We start from the raw sequence: 23,689 nt of genomic DNA, 5'->3' as shown, positions 1-23,689 counted from the left end.
ACACATACACTGTTGCTAGAAGCGTTAGTAGGTGTACCCACTTTGGAGAGCAATTTGGAGTTGAAGATATGCACAACCTATATATTAGGATGTAACTGGAAAAGAAAATCCATTCCAGGTCTTGAAACAGAAGGAATTTAATAAAAGGAATTGGTGACCTGTGGATTGAAAGAGCTGGGAAGTCAAACAGCAAACAGTGAGGCAACCAGGGACCAGCCATTTCAGGAACTCACTCCCATCTCAGTCTATTGAGACAAAAGACTGAGGCTACAGAAGACCAGGAGTTAGTTGGGGTCTCTGGGCAGAAGCTAGAACCAGGGTGGACCTGTGGGATGGGAGCCGGAGGTGCAGAAGCGACATCATCTGACCAAGAGGCAGATATGCACTGACTTCTCTCTCCCGCCAGCGCCTCCCATTGGCTAAGCCCCGAAGCAAGCCAGGGGACACGGGAATCTGGGAAATGCAACCTATGGGGGTCAGGTCCCTGAGATACAGAACAGAGCAGGGGAAGGACACGGAATGGGTCTGTAACCCCTACAAAAAAAGCCCTTGCACACTAGCAGATGGAGACATATATAATAAAACTTATAGCAGCGCTGTTCATAACACCAAAACAGGAGAAACAAGTGTCTATTAATAGAAGAGATGAATAAATTATAGTAGAGTCATACAATGGAATGCTGTAGTAAAAGCAAATGAACTATAGCTACATTTATCAACATGGATGAATCTCACAAAGCCAAACAAAATAAATAAATGTCAGAATCTTTAATATTTATGTAAGGCATAAAAGCATGCAATATGATGATGATGAGGAAGATAGATATGTTGTAAAAGTATAAAGAAAAGTTGAAAAAGTGTAAGGAAATACATCTTTTTGAAAAAGAAAGGGAGATGTGGACAGAAAGAGATTATGCTGTGGGTTTCACATGTAATAATAATGACACTGGGTCATGGGTACACGGGGCCACTGTATATTGCTATTGATAGTTACCTTGACTTTACAAAGGGGCCTGGAGGAGTGTGAGTCTGAGTGGCTGTTCTAAATGGCAGGAAGAGACTCCATTAGCTGGTTGGAGGCAGAGCTTGATGCCATTTGGTGAATGCAGACTGGCCCGAGAAACCCCTTCCAGCTCTCTCCCCTTGGACGCAATCCAATTAGGCAAACAACCCTCGACCCCACGAGCTCTAGCCATGCGGTTTGGTCCCATCCCAGCGGCACCCTCCTGACTGTCCTGCAGATATCGTGGGTAGGAGCTACGCTCCCGGTAAGTCTTCAGTGTTAGCTTCTCAGGCCCCTCCGGCGGGCACTGGTTCTGTGTCTCACCATGGCAGGAAATACGTTGTCAGAGCTCTTCAAGGGTCCCTGTGAACCGTCCCGGCCACTAGACTTGGGTTAGTTAGACGGTAGCATTCCCAAGCATAGCCCAGCTCTCCAAAGATCACCATCCCCCAAATCTCTCTTCTCTACTCTAAGCTTTTTCACTTTGTTTTGTTTTGTTTTTTTGGCTAAAGGATCTAAGCAGGGCCAGCTTCACAGGCATGTGACCTGTGCAGTCACAGGGGCCTCCACACTTGGAAGGGCCTCGGGCCTGGTTTAACGCTCTGTTGTTGCCGTCTGGAATTTAATACTTTCACTTTGCCCCGGGCCCTGGAAAGGCTGTACCTTTATCCTGGGCCCAAGACTTGTGGGACAGGTTCTTAGAGCCATTTCCTTGTAAGTCTGCATATCAGGTATGGAATTCTGATAACTACTCTGACAGCTACCTTACTGGTCAGAAGAGGCAGGAACATCCCATTACATTTATTTACTTGCTCATAATCTGTGTTCCCAGCAAGGGGTTGTAAAGTCCATGAAGACAAGACGAGTTGAACACTGTCCTCACGACCTAGTTATTTGGCTCATAAAACGTTTTCAATAAATACTCATTGGAAGAACGAACATTTACAGAATCATTAAACCCGTGCTTGTCCCAGAATTGTTTCCTAACAATAGTTTATATGAAAATCATATACCAGATTTTAGACAGAGGATATATCCTTGAAGAATGTGCATAACTCAATACTGATTTTTCCACAGAAGTTAATGGGAGATGCTTCCTCAAAATCCACAACTATTGTACATTTTTGCTTTCGTGCTGCTTTTTATTTTCTCAAGATTATCACTAACATTTTACAGGGTCCTCACTCTAAAATGTGCCACGGGAACTGTTTGTTTGGCCTTCATGACATTAAAGCCAATCTGAAGTTCATTCCAAAATGCCAAATTTTCAGCCTGTTTTTCAGCCCTAGCATTGTCACCCCCATTTAATGAGCACTCAGGTGAGATTGCCTCAGAAGGTAAAAATATTTCAAATTATAAAACAGTCGATGTGAAAATAAGGAGAGTCAGGACTTTCCTGGCGGTCCAGTGGTTAAGACTCTGCGCTTCCAAGGCAGGGGGCGCGGGTTCGATCCCTGGTCGGGGAACTGGGATCCCATGTGCCCAGTGGTGTGGCCAAAAAAAAAGTAAGGAGATTTATCATCACAGGCACCTGCAGGAGCTCTAATTCAGGGAAGCCACAGCCTGGCTGACACAATGCTGACAAAGGCTGCAGGTATGTTTTCTCTGTCAAAGTGCCAGTCGGCAATGGCATACACCAGTTTTACGGTCCTCTTGGCTTGCCAAACTTCAAACGAACTTTCAAACACTGGTGGTATTTCCATTATTTCAGATTCTATACGTGATCTGACACATACACTTATACTGACATTTGCATAATTAAATCCACACAAATGCCACCATACTGTGTGTCACTAGGTCACCTGTGTTTCAATGTGTCCATAAACACACCGCTTTACACTAAACAGAAGAACTAGTGGATGGTGAAGCAGCAGAGCAGCAGCGGCTCTGCAGCACCAGATGACCTGAAGTGGTTTGGGCAGCAAAATCAAACAGAGGGATACTTCTTAAATGTAATTTGCTCCACATGGCAAATGATGGAAGAAGTGAAATATCTGACTAATACCTAATATTTAATTCCTAGACAAAACATTTCAGTGCAAATAGGGAAGTGCTTTATTTACTCTGATCCAAGTCAAAGGTAGCTGGATAATTAGTTTTCTTTAAACAACATTCAGCTTTGCTGACATCTCATTTTCCAAAAGCAGCTGTTAGCCAAATATAGTATTGTTTATTCACTCCCTGGAAGGCTGTTTTTAAAAAGAGCTTCTTCTGGTAAAAATATTGCATCACATAATTGGAGATAACAGGAAAAGTAGGAGTTGATGTTTGTATTTAAATAAACATCTGCTCAAAAGTCCAGTTTTCTGTTTGTGAACAACTGCCTTATTTTGTGTCATCAGGCACACTGAATGATTGCTGTTTATTCCTTGCTTTTTCAGCCATGCTAGGAAATATTCCAAACATGGTAACACATGAGGTATTTCTCTTGAAAAGGGATAAAAGAGATAAAGCTGAGTTCTTTGCCTTTTCCTTTATTATACATACGCCAGCTATTCCAGTGCCAGAGACCATATGAATATGTAATATTAACATCACAATGTTTATTACATGATACATACTTAAATTGCAGTTGGACAGTTTCTTTTTTCAGTTTTTTTTTTAGAATGTGACTATTTACAAATACCTGTAACATCTGAGTTAAACCCCCCATTACCCTCTGAAGGGAAGTAGAGAATGAAAATCGCTATTGCTCTTGCAAAGAACACGCTCAGTACCTCTCACTGACAATGTGCTTGGCTTGCACGTGCTACTTGCATTGTTGGCTATTTCACTTTTAATTTCTAGCAACTGAAAATCTATGCAACGTTCTCTGATCTGACTTCTATTTTCTCCTCACTGATTACTTGGGTTCTCTCCTGTCTGCACATTTTATCCTTAAAATACATAATTTCTTTCTTGAAGCCATTATTGACTCCCAGCTTCACTGTCAGAGGCAATCTAAAACAGAGTAGAAGTCTCTTTAAATTGGAAGTCAGAAAACCTAGGTTCTGTTTCTCACTCTGTTGCTGAAATCTGTAGGTTCCTCCTTGGGAAAATAAGGATTGAACCGAACAATGTCCAAGATCCCATTCAATTCTAAAATTTTATTTCACTTACTTGGAAATGAGATTTGTTGCAAGTGGGTGGGTCACAGAGTGCCAAAATCTGGGGGTAGGGAGGTGAGATGTTGGCTCTTTAAGGTTATCCAAGCCGCTAGAACCTTCTGTTGGCATGGGTAACTAAGAGCTCTGAACATATAAATAACATTGCATTTGTCATCCAGTCCGTGTGGCTTCAGATTGATGTTGACTGGTCTAAAATGTTTTGTGCCCACGGGGGAAATTGCAATCTTTCTATGTTCTGAACCATTTTCCATTAGTGCCTATGCATGAGAAGTAATTCAAACAAGAAGCCAAAAAGCATTTCTAAAACTATGTTCAAATTCTAGCAAGAAGATTTAAGATGGAGCAAATGTTCTGCTTCCCACTTGGATCTTTGAAGCAGTGAATGCAGTTCATGAAGAATAGATTTGTATTTTCTTGCACATAAATATGTCTGTCATGATACCAGAACCATCGAGACAAATGGCTATGGTCGGTTGGGAAATGTATCTTTTCTGTCCATATTATAAAGTATGTTTTATGGTATAATTATTCTTGAGGTTTTATAGTTAAGGGCATTTTTATAGTATAGGAAGCTTCTGTCTATTGAAATAGCATAGGCCACTTAATTACTACAAAGCTCTTTACAAATACAAAAAACTACTAATACTCATTAGGAAACAAATTCTCCCCAAACATTCTGCTTTTGTCATTGCATTATTTCCTTAGCAGAAAAGTATAGCACGGTTTTGAAATCCTATCTCAAGGAAAGGCATGACTGCCCATAGAAATAAATGCTGCAGATTTTTACTCCTGACTGGTAAAGAGTAGGTACACGTATGTAAGCATTCCTCAAAAGTTTGTAGGTTCTTTGAAAGGTCAATAGGAATACATCTATATCAGTACCATTCTACACAACCAATACTAGAAGCTGCACTGAAAACAATGATTATGAGAAATAAAGTGCTTTTAAAGGAAGATATTTATGTAAGGATTTATAACTATGAGGGTGCTTAAAATTCGGGGTTCCTTTAGGATTATTCATCCAAGTGTTATCTTGGTATTGACAGCTGTGGCTCTTGGGGGTTGAAATGACAGAACCCCAACTCAAACAAGATTAAGCAAAAAAGAATAAACAACCCACAACTCCTACCCCTACAAGGGATAGTGGGTAGCTCCAAATGTTAAGGCAGCACCGCCGGAACCAGGGACATCAAACTCCTGAGAATCTTTCTCTATTCACCACTTTCTTGGCTCAGCCAGTTCGGCAGAATGGGGGAGATGCCTCAGGCTTCCAGCCATGTCATCCCAGCTTAGCACTATCAGCAGAAAGACGACTTCATTCTCTCGAGGTTTCTACAGCAAAAAGGACCCTCATGGGCCTTGCTTAGATCGTTTGCCCACCCCTGGACCAATTACTGCTGCTGGGTTATGGTTTACTTGTTCGTTTGTTTATAAAGGTCGGGTCACGGTTTACTGCACTGATCCAATCTGGGTCATCCGTATGAACAAGGAGCCGGAATTAAGCAGCACAAGAGGGCCACGTGCAACGTGATAAAAGGAGACAGTGCTGCCTAAAATGGGATAGCAAATGAACTGGACTGGAAGCGATCTCACCTTGGTCCTTTCAGCCTTGAGGTAGAGGTCTCAGGAGCTTCGGCGCTAACGAGGGGCTTGCAGGCCTGTGAGGGCTGGTTTGCACAACCCTGAGCTGGGTGCTCCTTGGCATCTGGGCTGCGCTGGCTTTAGCATTTGCCTGCCTTCTTCAGGTTCTTTCTTCTTAAGCTTTAGAAACTAAACACATGTTCACTTTATCGGTTTATTGTGGGAAACAACATGATGCCATGGAAAGAGAACAATGTGAAGCCAGAAAGCCCCCAGATCCTCGCTCCAGCGTTTACTAGCATCGAGACCTTTGGCAAATTATTTATGCTCAACGAATCTTAGTTTCACCATCTCTGTAAGGTACAGTTGCCCACTCCCTTACAAGGTTGCTGGGAAAGACAGGGAATGTATGTAAAGCACAGTGGCTGCTCACTATAGATGTTCAGTTGTTATTGAAGGGGAGGTGCCATAACCTTTGAGCAACCTTAAAGGGCTGGGATCGTGTCTAGTGCTTGAGGTTCTAGACCAAAGGCTGTGAGGATGAAAGAACAAGACATGGCCCCAGCCCTCACTGGACTTAGAATTTAGTAAGGGAGAAAGTAAAAGTGCCAGAAGAGGTAATATAAGAAAAAAGTGCTGACACTTCAAAGGAGAAAGGAATTACTGTGTGCCAGGAACTTTACCCATATTCCCCATCTAGGGCAACTTGTGTTGCCATTTAACAGATTTAAGCACCAATTACTGTGGCAGAAAAATAGCTCTAACTGCCCAACTTTTGTAAGGTATTGAAAAAAGAACATTTAGGGCATTCTGACAAGACATGTACTATATAACACATGCAAGATGCCTGGCAGCCCTATCTACATCCCTCACAACAATCCTACAGTCCTACCTATGTATTTATATAAATAAATCCCATTTATTATCTCCATTGTGCAATTGAGGAAACAGATTCAGAGATGTTGAGTGACTTATCCAAGGCTACAGACAGAATTGGAAGAACTGGGAACCAAGTTCCAATATGGCTCTAAAACTGGAATCTTTACATTACACCGTTCACTTTTCTCAATTCTCAATGACAATGGAAGATTTAGGTTCGAATTCCAGTTCAACCTTGAAATGTATGCCTGGCTCTAGGCCAGTTTCTCCTTCTGCACTTCTGTGTTTCCTCTACAAATAAGCTGGCCAAATAGCTAGGTTTCTGTTCAGTTCTCTAGAGTTCTGAGAACCACCCAGGCAGTGATTCTCAAAGTGTGGTCCCTGGGCCACCAGCAACATCACCTGGGAACTTGTTAAGAAAGTATATTCGTGGCTACGCAGGATGTACTGAATGAATCACATGCTGGGGACGGTCCAGGAATCTCTTAACAAGCTCTCCAGGAGACCCTAATTCAGCATTCTCAGGAATGCTGGTATTGTGATACCTTTTTTCCTCCTCAGCAAGTCTATGACTCTCAATGCATCTCTTCTGAAGCTTTTAAGGCATCTTAGAAACTTGATATTTACATGACAGCATGGGACTAAAAACGTCTAGTCTTGCTTCCAAATACTTCATTAAACTTCACTCCTTTCTCCAAAGGGTCTAAAGTTACAATCCTTGTCCGTACCATTAATATCCCACCTGAGCCTTCTACTAGATGCTATTTTTAGGTCGGAAGTACCTCCCTCTTCAGGGACTTTCACCCTTGATCCCTCCATCCCTCGCTTTCCCTTTAATCATTCAATACTCTATCCATCTTGTCCCAGACTTATTTAAACAATGCCCACTACTCTCTTAACTCCATAGCCCACAAATTGTCTCTACTCTGTCCGCAAAATGTAAAATGATCCGAGGGTCCCATGGAACCTCACCGACTTCAGTTTGAATATGGCAACATTTAAAAGGCATGGAACTGAAGTTGACCTATTATGAACTACAGTTTGCTACAGGCACTAAAGTGGAAGTGTATTCCACCTAGTAGAACTTTCAAGTCTCCTTAAGTACTTTAAAAATTATTTTTACTAATTAAAAATTATTTTAGTATGTTAATCCAAGTCCCCAAAAGACCTTTTATTAACTCTAAAACACTATCATTTTTTTTCAAACATTTAATTCACATACGCCATGTCCACACATAAATTAGTAAGATTTTACTACAAATTACGTATTAACTTCTTTGCTCCATTACTGCCTATATATTTTAACTTTAACAGCAACAACAAAAAAAACCCTTCTCTAAAGCCTACGGACAATGAGAGGTAGAGCAATTGTCATAGTATATGGAAGTCGTCTATTGGTGATGAAATATACAAGCCCCTCCCCTCACTAAAGAGTACAGCCTGAAACAGAAATAGAACAAGTTAAAGATAATGCAAGGTGACATGAAGTTTTGAGACAACTAAAACTAAATGTCGGTCCAAAGTTGTTAAACTCACCACCAACTGGTAATAACTGGCTACGTCAGAATCACCCTGGGGAAATTTTGAAAAGAGACAAATTTTCAATTTCAGAATTGTTCAGGGTGGGACCAGCATTAGTCTCAGGTGTTTCTAGCACACAACAAATATAAGAACTATTGGCTCAGAGAAAAGATCCACTTTAAAATTAATCAGAAGCACCATGGCACAAGCCAATGTAAAAATATGCACGAGATGAGGACCCAATTCAGTAGCTCTTCACCCAGTCACTGAAGCTGACATAAACACTTCACGTGGAACTACACAGATAGCTGGAGCAGGACGGAAGGGTGGTCACTCATTACAGCAACTGTTGGCAGTGTTCTACCGTCTCATTTCCCTGGTCCACTAAGTAGGTTCTCAATTGATGAATTACTGACTTTAAAACAATTAGACTGCATGGAACAATAGTAGTGAGGATGCATGCTGCTTCTACCAAGTCCACAAGGCCCCAAACATTGGCGACACCAGTGCATCTATATATTATTGAAACAAAAATACCAAGAAATAATTATATAAGATACACCGGTAGTTTCGGGGTGGGGGGAGGGTATCATTGATTAATGCTGACCCTGAACCGCTAAAGGGCTGCAATGCACAATTTGAAAAGTAGACTCACTTCAATACTTCACTTCATAGGTAAGAAAACACAATTCTGCAGATACACCACGTCACCACCTCAATTCAATCTTTGGTGTGACCTCTCATTTAACAAATTCCCGCCATGAAATCTCTCCACAGTATGACCTCAAATGACTTCCAAGCTCTGCATTCCCTTACTGCAGGCGGGCTTCCACCAAAGCACCTAGGACAAGGCCACCAAAACTCTCAACTTATAAGCCCTGTTGCCAAAGAAAGTGACCCATCCTTTCTCCTCAAGTGCAAAAATTCTAAGACAACAAGATTAGGTAGATCACCCATTACATGTTCAATCAACTGGATCAGTCACACAAGAATGCCCATTCTAGCCATAGGTAACCAGGAGGAAAAATAGAGTCTATGGGCAGACAATGGATAGATGTACACTAAAAATGATAAAACTATTTTCAGAGACATTTCTCTAGGCTATAACAAATAAATTAGCCTGCTTACAGGTAAAAATCACAACGAGCAGCATTATTAATTAAACAATTCCCAAAGCTAGTGATTTTGGCTAAATAATTTTACATTAGAACCTTCTAAGAAGGCTGCTAATAAACTAGAAGAAGGCTGCTAATAAACTAAACTATGTCAAAATTTACAAACCGAGTTTTAAAGTCAGGCTTGAAAGCCAAGATAAGCCACTACTCCTTTGTATAGTTATTACCTCTGACCAAGCACAAGAATTCACTCAGACAAATAACTTTCATAACCTACCTAAAAATAGGATAGCCCATAAATTTTCTAAACTGTTCTTCCCTGCTGTGGACAGCCCTTAATCTCTGACTGTAAAACTTAGCAAACTTTGGCATACGCTAATGTTAGTTTTATAAGTTACTAAAAACCTCTCCAAATTAAGCATCAGTTCTCAAATCTGGATAGTTTTCTCATCTGAATGCCTAAACATTTAGGTCACGAATTGAAATACCAGTAGAAAAATATTCATCTTTGGGCAGGTTGTAGAGTTACCACATGGCAAGAAACTGACAAGAAAATTTAAACATTCAGAGCATAAAAATACTTCAAAGCATTATGAATTTTCAACTTAGCACACTTTCGTAAAGTTTAGTATTTCCAACTACAGGAAAAGCAGACTGTTGTAGGATTTTAGATGATTTAAGCTAACTCAAATTTTTCCCAATTCCTGACATCAGTACTAGATTTATATAGTTTTATTATAGTAACAAATAGTTGTTACGGTGGGCTCTACAAACATATACAGAATTATTATATTTAAATTCATATAGAACAGTATTTACATTTTTAAGTTACACTTTTGAAATCAGAAGATGAGGCACAGCATAAATTTTACAACAAAGAAAAGAAAAATACACAACACAAAAACAGTTAACAGTAAAAATACAGCTATCTGTTCTCGACACAACACATGGAAACTCTGTCAGAAAGCTACATCTTCTTAATCTGATTGTCCAAATCATTAAAGTATGGATGATTCAGTGCCATTTTGCCAGAAATTCGTTTGGCAGGATCATAGACTAACATTTTCTGTGGGAGGAAAAAGATTTTTTAAAAGGTTAAGAAATAAACCATTTAAAAAAATCTCCAAAAAGCCTTACTTTTCTACCAGTAAGCCCTAAGCTAATAATTTCAATGAAAAACTACTAAATGAACATTTCTGTTAGTTTAATACCAAAGCACATAAATGTCTTACTTCACCCCCTAGCTCTAAATAATCTATTCCTTAAATCATAGATATCTTGATAACCTCTTTTTGCTATAAATTATGGTTTAAGACACAAGCATTCAGATAGTTTTAAAACCAAGGCATAAATTGAAGAAAGATTATCTAGTTAATTATATTTACTTTGAGAATTAAATGGCCCTGAGTTATTTACAGCATTGCTGAAGTGGTGGCAATTAACTATAGAGGTTTCTAATGTAGCTTCCAGCAAGTTCCAAATAAAAACAAAACCAATGTGTTATAAACATAGTTTAAATGAGTCACTAAATGAATTATGGTCAGACAACCTAGTATTAAAGTTTATTTACACATTAAAAGAAAAGGCTGAATAAAGTTAAAATTTATCTTAAAGAAATATTATTAATCTTAAAGAAAACTAAATCAATAAGCAGACCCAGAGATACTTTTACTATCTAGTTACCATTTGAGCTCTTATTATATAGCTAGCACTCTATTAAGTGCTTTGTACGTTTCATGTTACTTAATCCTCACAAAAAAAGGTAGGAATTAGTCCCACTTTACAAATAAGAACTTTGAGGCTCAAAGAGGTTAAGGAACCTGCCCAAGTTCATAGAGTTTAAGAGTGATAAAGCTGAAATTTGAAACCAAGACTGACTTAGGATTTACAGCAGTGATTGTCAACTGGGTGAGACTTTGCCCCTCGGGGGACATTCGGCAATGTGTGGAGACATCTGGGGTTGTCACAACTGGGAGGAATGTGTTAATGGCATCTATAGGACAGAGGAATGGGATGCTGTTAAATATCTTACAATGCACAGGACAGCCTCCAGCAGCAAAGAATGAGCCAGTCCAAGATGTCAATACTGGCTAGACTAAGGAACCATGATTGACAGTATGATTTTCATTTCATTAACTAAAGTGAAATTCTTCATGTTCAAGAATCACGGAAGTTAAAAAGACAGACTGGGCCAGGAATATAGAAGGCCTTTTACATCATATCATCAATATTAATGTACAAAATATCTGAGTGGCAGTAAAGGATCTTGGACTGCACTTGTAAGCATTTGGGAACTCTAAGCTGAATTTGGTGGCATGATTTATAAATTGTGAAGGTGCTCAAAGATCAGTTAGAACATGTGTATGATGATATAGCAGTAGATTTTTTCCTTTGTTTAGTAACCTGTCAAAATCTTTTTTTTTTTTTTTTTTTTTGCAATCACATTAACTGAGATTCATAAAAACTAGTCCCTTCTAAAATCCCAGTATTGGACTTCCCTGGTGGCGCAGTGGCTAAGAATCCGCCTGCCAATGCAGGGGACACAGGTTCGATCCCTGGTCCGGGACGATCCCACATGCCACAGAGCAACTAAGACCGTGCCCCACAACTACTGAGCCTGTGCTCTAGAGCCCGCGAGCCACAACTACTGAGCCTACACGCCACAGCTACTGAAGCCCGTGCGCCTAGAGCCCGTGCTCTGCAACAAGAAGCCGCTGCAATGAGAAGCCCGCGCACCGCAATGAAAAGTAACTCCCGCTCACCGCAACTAGAGAAAGCCCGCGTGCAGCAACAAAGACCCAATGCAGCCAAATAAAAATAAATATAAAAATAAGTTTAAAAAGAAAAGAAAAGAAAATCTCAGTATTTAAATACTGTTCTAAAACAAATTTCCTGAGGCAGGTCTAGGACAATTTTTATCCTAACAAATTTGTTTTTTATCTTGTTTTTAAAGAACACAACTGTTTAGTTGGGAACAGCAACGTAACAGAGGGGAAAGGTTTTAAGAACTACATTTGTCCTTCTGCTAACCTGTCTGATGGGGAAACAAGGCAAAGTGAGAAATGGGAATTCATGCAGTAAAGACTTTAAAAACTAAAACGACTGTGTCTAAACTAAAAAGCAGTAAATACTGAGACAAAAAACCTGGAGAGGAAGGCCACTCCAAGTCCACAACTTAAAGGTTTATTAACCTCATCCTCTCCTTCAGAGTATCTACAGCTACCTATCAGATTAAAAACAAGTGAACAAGGGCTTCCCTGGTGGTGCAGTGGTTAAGAATCCGCCTGCCAATTTAGGGGACACGGGTTCAAGCCCTGGTCCAGGAAGATCCCACACGCTGTGGAGCAACTAAGCCCGTGTGCCACCACTACTGAGCCTGCACTCTAGAGCTCGTGAGCCACAACTACTGAAACCCGTGCGCCTAGAGCCCGAGTTCTACAACAAGAGAATCCACCACAATGAGAAGCCCGCGCACTGCAACAAAGAGTAGCCCCCACTCGCCGCAACTAAAGAAAGCCCGCGTGCAGCAACGAAGACCCAACGCAGCCAAATAAATAAATAAATCTATATATGGAAAAAAGTGAACAAATACCACATCCTCCTCTCAAAACCACTAGTGGTTTTTGTATCTAAAATGGAGCTAATAATGTGCTCACTTCGGCAATAAACATAACAGACATAATAGTTATGTGCCTGGCTCAGTATATGGTGGTTTTCTTCCTATTTCCTACGTGAAAGAAAGAATTAAGTACATTCAAAATCATGCACAGTGTTGAAGTCAATATAAAGGGCATTCCTTACCGAGAGCAGATCCAAGCCATTCTCATCCAAGTTTTTGACATGGGATGCTAAGCTTCCTGGTTTCCATTTGGGAAATGTATTCTTATAGTCCTGTAAAGATTCCACTTCTGGCCACACTTCATTATTGGGAGTACCCAAAGCTCTAAAAAGCCACAGCAAAACAAAAACTTATGGTTAAAGTATAAACATAACTCTTGTTATATACATGTTAATATAAAAGTTCTTAGTAGCTCAAGTATAAAACAAAAATACCTGAAAATTCTGAAGAGTTGATCGATTTCTGAATCCCCATGGAAAAGTGGTTTCTTAGTTGCTAATTCAGCAAATATGGTACCTATACTCCAAATGTCAACTGGAGTTGAGTAGCGAGCTGACCCCAGCAATACTTCTGGAGATCTATACCAGAGTGTTACTACCTATTACAAAGAAAATATCTTACTTGGAATAAATGTGGCACGTTAAATTACCTAAATGTAAACATTTCTATTTCATTAGGACTGTCCTTTAGAATGCTGCTTGATTGCCTCTGATAATAGTGTTTAAAAGTCAATTAACTATACACAATACTAAATGTTAGATAAATAATGAAGTATTTCTAAGTTATATTCATTAGGGGGAAAAAGAAAAAAGCATACCAAGTCTTTTCAAATCATTAAAATGCGAGGAACAAAATAGTCAAGATAGCCTTCACTTACCAAAAAAAAAAAAAGCCCAATGATAATGGATTTGGGGTTGACACTGTACAAGTGCATGTAGCGATTACATGCTAAAATCAAAACGAAGTCAAACGACAGTTTATTAGTAGTCTAGCACCAATCTACTATTTTAGCATATCTAATTTATCACATTGGAGGTCAGTGGCATATGTTTACGCCAATGGAAACCAAATAATCTTTATTTATAGAGCCATGGGAAAAATGATAAAAAGGAATAATTAAAAGAAGCCAAGACATCTGACCAGATCAGCACTGTCATTAAGTTTTGATCTGGAGGAAGTCTTTGGGCAGAAGGGTAGACAACTCCACAGAAGACAAGGTTTCCCAATAATCCTTAACTATGTGAGTCAACATTCCCTTTCCCTCCAGAAACAGCAAACAAAATGCCAAGTCATCAATATAACACAGACAAAACTTGGTTATATTTAGAAGCTTCTAAATACATCTGAAACAGTAGCACTTAAGCAACAAAACCTGTCTTTTAACCAACCTTATTGTTTCAAGAGAGGATCCAATCAACAGACAGAAATCTCATGGTAATTTGAATGGGGAAAGTCTACTGTAAAAGATTAGTAACTATAACAGAGGATTGGAAGATTTAGATTGACTAGTAAGAACAATGACTCCTTCCTGTAATGCCTCTCCAGCACCCTCTACTGTCAAAGCGTAACATCACAGCAACTGGCAAAAGAAAAATACTCAAAAGGTTCCAGATACATTTTCACATAGCAGGCAATGAAGGATGACTTTGGAGCAGAGAGGCAATAAACTGATACTGGCACAGAGTGGAAATCTTTCTGATTGAGTATTTCTTTCTTGACTTAAAGAATATAGAAAACAATCCAGCAATCACACTTAACAAAAGCACCAAAAAACATACCTCATGTGTATATACTCTAATAGGTATTCCAAAAGCTCTGGCAAGGCCAAAATCTGCCAGTTTAATTGTTCCTTTATCATCAATCAATAGATTTTGAGGTTTTAAGTCTCTGTGTAGAACTCTTCTAGAGTGACAAAACACAATCCCTTGTAGGATTTGGTACAAATAACTCTGGAAGAAGGAACCATAAGTTAGAAACTTAACCATACCATTTAACAATTTTCTAAATAATCTTGGTGGCTTTCTTTCAAAGACATGAGAAATTATAATGCGGAGAAATAAACAATTTACAAAAAAAGTTCTCAGGGGCTTCCCTGGTGGCGCAGTGGTTGAGAGTCTGCCTGCTAATGCAGGGGACACTGGTTCGAGCCCTGGTCTGGGAGGATCCCACATGCCGTGGAGCGACTAGGCCCGTGAGCCACAACTACTGAGCCTGCGCGTCTGGAGCCTGTGCTCCACAACAAGAGAGGCTGCGATAGTGAGAGGCCTGTGCACTGCGATGAAGAGTAGCCCCCGCTTGCCACAACTAGAGAAAGCCCTCACACAGAAACGAAGACCCAACACAGCAAAAATAAGTAAATAAAAATTAAAAAAAAAAAAAAGTTCTCAGGCAATTTGAGACTAACAGGAAGTATTTGGGGGTGGAAGCCCATTTATATAAGGTATTCATGTTTGTATACCTATGACAAAGATATTCACCTTATGGGCACATGTTTATGAACTCACTTATTCTTCTTTTACTTATTTTGGCCCCTAATTCTTAGGTTAGTTTTCTATATAGAAATTTTCTTAAACTTTTGTTTTATATAATTATAGCAACTCTATTTCTACCTTGAATAAGGTTAGTCTTTTCCATTTCAGCCTTTTATCTTTACATATTCATTTCCTCTTTGGAGACATTGGTCACAGACTCCAAAAGAAACAACAGAGAGAATATTATGACTGCGTATTTAAAGAGATACAATTATCACAAAATCCTGTTTGGTAAGTTCAGAGAAGTGTTTTATAAGATACTTGTTGCCAAGACAATGTAATTGACATTTGAAGCAACATGGATATTACAGAAATAGAAAATATACATAGTTATAGTATTGACTTATAAAGTTCAAAATTATAAAATACATAAAATCAATCAGTTGGAACAACTGGCTAGCCACTTGGAAAAAAATTAAGAACCCTCGTTCTTACACCAAAATAAACCTTTGATCCATCTAGAATTTAAGACAAAAGTAGGGGGTGGGGGTAATCTACTAGAACTACTAGAAAAACATTGTCATGTATTGTTCTAATACATGTGATCTTTGAGTGAGGAAGACTTAAATAAGACATAAAAAATCTCAAAGTCCAAAACTCATGTATAAGATTGTTAAATTATAAAAATTACTAACGGTGTACTCCATTATCAAAAGACAAAAAAAAGGAATAAAAGAACTATTATCAACATGTTACTGATAAGAGGCTCTTAGAAACCAGTGGAAAAAATATCCTAACAGGATCATCAGTGAAGAATATGTATAGGCTGTTTATAAAATGGCTAAGAAACGAAAAAATGTTAAATGACACGCAAAATGATATTAGTCTTTTTCACATAATAGATTATTATCAAAAAGATTGATAAAAACAAGTTTCAACAGTGAGGTATTAAAAGAAAATACACACCATGATGTTTAAGAGCAAATTGCTCTAATTTTTTAGAGGGCAAATGGCACTCTCTATCAAGATTTTAAGTGTAAATAAACATCTTCAACCCATTGATTCCACCTGTGAGAATCCATCCTATGAAGATGTATATGAAGATATAAAGATATTCACTGCAGCACTGACCATAAGGGCATGAATCACCAATCTGGAAAACAATTTCAATGTCCACCAGTATGGAACTGGTTTACATAACTGTATCAAAAATTAGGAAGACTCTTGAACAAAATGGAATTGAAGAAAAAATCATAGTGGGGATTTCCCTACGAGGTGATATTACAAGGAATACTCATTACAGTTACGTTAAGATATAGATGGATGTCAAAAATAAATAATGTTTCTGAGTAAAAAAAAAAAAATTAGAAAGACAGGTAGACCTATGGTCGAATAATGTTTTACACAGAAAAGGGAAAGTAATGCATATATATATATAAAAGTATATATAATCCCATTTTTATAAAAACAGTATATGTATATACACATACAAAGTTGACATATAAGTATCTCTAAGATTACTAATAAAACAATGGCTACACAGGGAGATCAGCTCCATGCTTTGTGACCAGCTAGAGGGGTAGGATAGGAGGGAGACGCAAGAGGGAGGGGATATGGGGATATATGTATACGTATAGCTGATTCACTTTGTTATACAGCAGAAACTAACACAGCAACGTAAAGCAATTATACTCCAATAAAGATATTAAAAAAAAAAAAAAAGAATGCCTACCTCTAAGGAGAGGTTTGGTAGAGATGGTGTAAGGATAATTACACATTTAAAATTTAAATGAAATTTAATGTCTAAAATAAATTAACCAAAATATATTTAAAACCAGAATAAAATGAAACCGCCTGCCACCATCACCCTGCCCCAGGCTTTTGCTACTTTGTTTTACATGTACCTGACTGCCAAATAAAGACCAGAATATCCTAGCTTCCAACAATGTAATAGGTACTTATTACTTTTGTTATCTCAGGCACTACTTTTCACTTTACAGCTAGAAGCACTATCTAGTAATAAAATGGGTAACCATTAACAACCTAACCCATAGACTAACTGTGTGGGAGAAAACAAAATAATTCTTTTCTTCCTTGTTCTACTTTCTAACACTTTTTCCAAGCACATTTTCATGAAACACAGGGACTTCTACAGAGTAAACACTTTACATTCACAGTGGAAAAATACTAATAAAATTAGGCAAGATTCTTACCTTAACAAGTGAAGGATCCATGAACTGACCAGGAGGGATAGAATCCAAGTATTTCTTGAGATCCATGGAAAGGAATTCAAAGATGAGATATAACCTGGAATCCTGCATAAGCACATCTTGAAGACTGAAGAATAAAATAATTATATGAAAATTTAAAACACTAACATTTTTGACCTCTCACAAAATAAAACTATTTCTATATATTTCACAGTTGCTGTTACAAAAAGTAGGGCCATAAGAAATTTTACTATACTGTTTTGGGAAAGAAGAGGTGGTAGCTTCCCTAGTTGTGAAAACCGTAGCACTAACCTAGAATTTGAGAAAGGAACCTCAGGGCAGCAATTGAAAATTAAGTCATATTATATTAGGCGCTAACTGGCAAGCGCCTTCTACTCCAGAAGAACGTTTCTAGGTTGACTGCTTGTTGCTCAGAGCTTGTCTTTCCATTGAGGTAAATAATAGAAACAATAGTATCTGACTTTACTAGTTGCTCACTATCTCTAGCCCCAGAAAAATGCAGTTAAATCCTGATTTGGAAAGATGCCAGTCCAAATACTTGGAAAGAAAAAGTTTTTCTTCATCTGACCTATCTACCTGTCTCAGGTCTCTGATTAAGGAGTCTTTAAGGATCAGAGCTCTCAGAGTGGGAGCAGTGTCAAAGCTCTGTGAAAGACTTCCTTTTCTCCCTTGACCAGTTTACCCTGATTTTCCAGCCCCCACTACTAATATTCATCACCAAGCTCCTCTAACTCTGTTCCTGCTTTACCAGCCTTTTTTTCTATGCCCAGCATTCTCAATGAACAAAAATAGTAGGGTTCTAGTCAGCTCAGCAAGGTTAGACCAGAAATTAAGCAAATGTAAAAGTTTCCACAATGAAATTCACATTTGAAATAGTATGCGGAAAATGATTCAAATTCAGACATTACACCATACCTGACTATATTTGGATGACGAAGTTCTTTTAATAGAGATATTTCCCGAATTGCAGTACTAGGAACTCCTTCCTCTTCACTTTCTAGTCTGATTTTCTTCATGGCTACCACTTGACCTGTAGTTTTGTGTCTACCCTTATACACAACTCCATAGGTACCTGAAATAGACAAAGTGTCTGCTATGTGACAACCTTCACAAACTAAAAAAGATTTTAAAATGATTGAATCCCATAAGGTGTCACATGATAGAAATGTCTGCTGTGGCCAGATAGGAAGCATCTTGGTCATAATTATACCCTCATCACTTCCAAAACAACACTGAAGGTAACTAAAACCTATCATGGCTGTAGTTTAGAGAATTCATATAGTCATCACAGGTTTCCCATACATTTAAATTACCAGTAATTTTCCAGCACATTTTAGAGAAAAAGGATCGTTTGCAGATTGGAAGGTATCTCCTGTCAAATATCCTACCTGGCAACAAGGTAGGCATAAAATACAGTGCAAAGATTTGGGCTCAGGAAATATTACTAACAGGAGTCACTGTGACACTTTCAGAAAACTTCATATAGAGTGCTTCGTACGTTTCAAATATACAGTCAACAATCCTCATCTAGAAAAGAATGAGGATAAAATATTTTATTAAATATTTGATCTATTCAAGCTCATATTATCTACTATATAGCAGAAAGCCTCACATCCATTTGGAAGTTGAGAACACTGATTCTGATATATGGGCTTCAGATAATGAGCAACAATGTCAATATTGACATTGACAGGGATCCTGGAGCAGACCCCACTCAGGAAGATCAGTCATTTGCATAATATAGTCAAATAAACTGTTAATGGTAAATTCAGAGCTTTTTTTTTTAAGTATGCTTACCTCTCCCTCAAGTGTACAACATTCACCTGGTCCTAAAATTTACTCATAACAACCACTGATAAACTTATAGCAAACACTAGATATGCATTTTAAAATATATATTTATTTATTTGGTTGTGCTGGGTCTTAGTTTTAGCTTGCTGGTTCCTTAGTTGCGGCACGCGGGCTCCTTAGTTGTGGCTTGCAAACTCTCAGTTGAGGCATGCATGTGTGATCTAGTCCCCTGACCAGGGATCGAACCCGGGCCCCCCGCATTGGGAGCGCAGAGTCTTAACCACTGTGCCACCGGTTAGGTTCCTTGATACGTACTGAATTGAGTTTTAGACATCACAAGTGCACTATGTCTCTCTTCTGACTCTTTTTGAACCATATCACTTCTCAATGAACTACTGGAATAGAGCGCTAGTTAAACAGAGCACAGTGATTCCACTGGTTAATTACCAAAAATTATTTGTGACATACAAGGTATGGGCTCTGAAATGAACTAAGCATTATAAAATTTTTAAATGTTCGATATGGACAAGTTATGGAGACTGAACAGTAAAGAGAAAAACCTTTGATCAACAAATGTTTACAGAGTGCCTACTAAATGCCAACTAAGGTTCCACATCATGGATATAGCTATGTTCTCTACAATCTAAAAAGACATTTCCTTAAGACAGGAAGGAGTTCCAAGACTAATGTAACAACACTCAGATTTTTGTTATTCAGAAGAAACCAGAGAACAACTTTGTAATAATTGAAATAAGAAGTCTGGATATATTTAAGAAATGAATTGGGCTGTCAAAAACTCAATGTCAAAGGGGAAAAGTCAGGTGGACAATTTTAAATCAGAAGACATTAAGGAGACATTAACCACCAAATGAAATGCATGACCCTGACTAGAACTTCAAGTATATATGCAGAAGTATTTAGAAGTAAAGCACATAATTCCACTGCCCTAACACCCTTCCCAACACACCTACAAGATATCAATAGTGTTTTCAAAATACAAATATTGCTTTAAGCATTTAGTATTAGAAGGATGTAAGATTACTGGAAGGGGGCTGTTGGGGAGACATGGCAGAATAATTTCAATTCTCTTGAAATGTGAACATTTTTGTGTTTTATTATGTAGAGAACATATGTATTAATGCACTAATATACTGTTAGACGTACCTGAAAGATTGGATTTTAAAAAACTAACTAGTTAATTAATTTTTTTATTTTTGGCTGCATTGGGTCTTCGTTGCTGCGCACAAGCTTTCTCTCTAGTTGGGGCGAGCAGGGGCTGCTCTTCGTTGCAGTGCGCGGGCTTCTCATTGCAGTGGCTTCTCTTGTTGCAGAGCACGGGCTCTAGGCACACGGGCTTCAGTAGTTGTGGCTCCCGGGCTCTAGAGCGCAGGCTCAGTAGTGGCGCACGGGCTTAGTTGTTCCACGGCATGTGGGATCATCCCAGACCAGGGCTCGAACCCATGTCCCCTGCATTGGCAGGTGGATTCTTAACCACTGCGCCACCAGGGAAGTCCCAAAGATTAGATTTTAATGAATATTTACATGTCTTCATGTCAAGGACATTACAGCATCATTAAATCATTTTTTAAAAATCCTTTTATATTATTAAAACCACTCACCTTCTCCAATTTTCTCTATTTTGGTATAGTCTTCCATAGTTAATCAGTGGGTATGGTAGATCCTAAAATGAGAGGAAAAGCTGATTTGATTACATGTCACTAACTCAAAGCGTGCTTTTACGTTATTAATGAGATACTATAAGTAAAGCATTTCCCACAGTGCCTAGTGCAGTATTAATTTTCCATGAATATTAGCTATTATATTAGAACAATAGTTAGAAGGGAAAGAACTCAAAGACTCTCCCACCCTTCTTAGTTTCTGAAACATTGGAAATATTTGTATATCCTATACCAGTGTAACATTTAGCCTCTTCCAAATTAACCCTCAAATTCACACATGGACTTACCTATTCTTCCCAAACACATCCCAGATGTTCTCTTTATGTAACACTTCTAAGGGAGCACCAGTGTGTGCCAGTTATACCCAAATATTTTAACAAGGTTATTTGACTGAATTTGTACAGCTTTATATTTTTATGAAGATAATTAAAAAAAATTTTTTTTGAAAGACATGAGTAGGGAGCTAAAATGTCACACTGCTCACCCATTAGAGGGTTTAAAGCAGCGAAAAGTATACGTGTTTCAACTTGCTCAAGTGACAGTTTTAATCTTTCTCCTGTTGTCAGCAGTCACATAACACAAACATGACAAAAAGTTTCAAGGTACTTTTTGTAAGGTAGGAAAGATCACTAAGCACTCTAAAAGAAAAAGTGCAATTCCACACATAAAATCTAATTATACCCCACAGAAATGTCAAGAACAAAGTAAAAAGCCATATACTTGAATCACAAAGAATGGTAAAAAAAAAAAAAAAAAAAAAAAAGAGCTGAAATGACAACCAGTTACTCAAGACTTCCTGGTAAGTCTTGGCTGGTAAGTTTGCAATGAAACAATAGCTCCAGCAGCCCAAAGCATCATTTTATAATACATCACCGATGAAACCATATATAAAGGTCACTGAGCCTGAGGTTATATTGACCCTTAAGTTATGTTTCTCACATTCTTCTTCAAAATCATTCCAGAAATAAGTAGAGATAAATCTTTTTAAATGAACAAAATTGCACTACCCTGGCCATCTTAAAAATGGTTAATTTTACAAATGACAGTGGACGATTAGGATAATTATCTTTTCTTCAATATCCAGATGTAATATGCCTAAAGCACAATGAAACTGCTGAGCTCACTTTAGACAAATAACTGAAAACCAACCCAATTTCAAAGCTTACTCTTCCACCCTTTCCTGGTTGTAACTATTTTAAATAAAGGATGCGGCCTCAGCATAGCTTTTGAAAGCCCCCTGTACGTGGCAGGATGTAAAATACCAGCGGCTTAATCCACCCAGAGACCTCCAGGTCGTTAGAGGAAGCAAGACGTGCACATTGGTAACTTTAGTATTAAATAAAAATTGATTAAAGGATTTAAAAACACACGTTTCTAACTCTCGGCATTTCTTAGATTTCCACTTTTTGCCAATTCCATAGAATGTAACCACCACCAAGCATAAAATAAAAACGACGACGACGACAACAAAAAATCCAAGTTCTCTAGTGTTCTATGCCTTGGCTAAGTGTTCTTAAAAGCTCTAGGAGGGCTGGGGTCATGGGCACAGAGGCAAGCCTGAGACGGCCCACAAGCTAGTTCATCCGATCGGTTTTCCGGGACAGCCTGTGATTGGGAACGGGCTTGGGTACCTGACCCAGGGGCGGTCTTGCTTTCCACCCCCGGAGGCGAGGGCAGGACGCACCGCGGACGGGCGGGAGCTGCAGGGCCGAGGGCCGAGCCTGGCACTCCGCAAGCGCTCGGCGTCGTCCAACCAAGGCACGGATTTGGCTTCAATCAGGACCCGGGAGCCTCCTCAGCCACCCGCGTGACCCCAGACTGCAACTCCAAGGCCAGGGCAACCCCAGCCCTGCCGGAGTAACCCCGCTGGGGCTGGGCTCCCACAAGCCTCCCGCTAGAGCCGGCCGGCGTCGCTCCCACGCCCAGGCCCCGGACCCCAGGTGAAGGCCCGGCCTGGCCGCACGCAGACCCCAGCCGCCTAATTATCACCCGGTTCCGTAATACACCCCCTCCGAGGCCCGCGAGTCGACGCCGGCCTGCCAAGTCGACGCCCCATAGGCATGACCCTGACCCCGGCAACTCTACCCGGCTTATTATCCCCCGGCGAAAGCGGCGGCGGCTATCACGTCAGCGGCGCTCTCCCCTAACTTCGAAGCGCCAGCTTTGAAGAGAAGTGCGAGCAGTTTCAAACTCACCGCGCTAAAGGGTCCTGGATCCACCAATCAGGTATCCCGTAGACTTTCAAAGAAGCCAATCAGTGCCCAGCTTCCCTTAGGCTGGGCTTTCCGGGTGGCTAGAGCGCGAAAGGCGGAGGAAACGGCGGCTGGAGAAAAAGCAGGAGGGCGGGCGCCCACTGAGTCTGAGCGCAAGCGCCGTCTTTCATTCCAAGAAAGTGTCGTCTTACTGTTTCTAGTCATCAGAAACCTGCTGTTCGCTGTGGGTTGGTTTTTTCCCCCCTCCCAATATTGGCACAATTAAAATTTATTGTAATCAAATAGCTCATCACAAAAGCGATACTACACGCAAGCCAAATCCCATTACTTTCACTTCTAATACTTAAAGCTAGTGTATATTTATTTTTTTCTAAATTAATGATTCTCAGGCTGGGCCAAAGGAGCACATTTCGGTTACCTTAAGGAGGAGATAACAGAAAGCTAGGAAAGATGTCCTCAATAATGTAAAGAAAATTTTC

General features: G+C 39.3%; 1 protein-coding gene across 4 annotated transcripts; it reads right to left on the bottom strand.

Annotated features, from left to right (window-relative positions):
* Window positions 1-2: 2 nt before the first annotated feature.
* CDK1 (cyclin dependent kinase 1) lies at window positions 3-23,322 on the bottom strand. Of its 4 annotated transcripts, none has more exons than XM_049696641.1 (8): window positions 23,193-23,284; window positions 20,938-20,999; window positions 18,443-18,599; window positions 17,510-17,633; window positions 14,604-14,774; window positions 13,260-13,423; window positions 13,008-13,149; window positions 3-5,880 (listed from the first exon to the last, which is right to left on the bottom strand). In XM_049696641.1, the coding sequence occupies exons 2-8, from the start codon at window positions 20,972-20,974 to the stop codon at window positions 5,749-5,751; spliced, it is 927 nt and encodes a 308-aa protein (XP_049552598.1). In that variant the 5' UTR covers window positions 20,975-20,999; window positions 23,193-23,284; the 3' UTR covers window positions 3-5,748. The 4 variants fall into 4 exon arrangements, with proteins under 4 accessions (XP_049552598.1, XP_033261938.1, XP_033261940.1 ...); XM_033406047.2 differs by lacking the exon at window positions 23,193-23,284 and adding an exon at window positions 23,083-23,192; XM_033406049.2 differs by lacking the exon at window positions 3-5,880 and adding an exon at window positions 9,924-10,272 and having other exon boundaries at window positions 23,193-23,322.
* Window positions 23,323-23,689: the final 367 nt, after the last annotated feature.

Source organism: Orcinus orca, chromosome 14, assembly GCF_937001465.1.
Source record: "Orcinus orca chromosome 14, mOrcOrc1.1, whole genome shotgun sequence".
Classification (NCBI taxonomy): Eukaryota; Metazoa; Chordata; class Mammalia; order Artiodactyla; family Delphinidae; genus Orcinus; species Orcinus orca.
This window is presented reverse-complemented; position numbering and strand designations above follow the sequence as displayed.

Bases quoted from the DNA above. Each gene is read 5' to 3' on its own strand.
- CDK1 (XM_049696641.1), bottom strand. From the start codon at position 20,974: ATGGAAGACTATACCAAAATAGAGAAAATTGGAGAAG. The intron at 17,634-18,442 runs GTATGGTGTAAT...TTTATTCTTCAG, and splicing joins CGTCATCCAAATATAGTCAG to TCTTCAAGATGTGCTTATGC. The intron at 13,150-13,259 runs GTATTTTTGTTT...GTGGCTTTTTAG, and splicing joins CAACTCTTCAGAATTTTCAG to AGCTTTGGGTACTCCCAATA.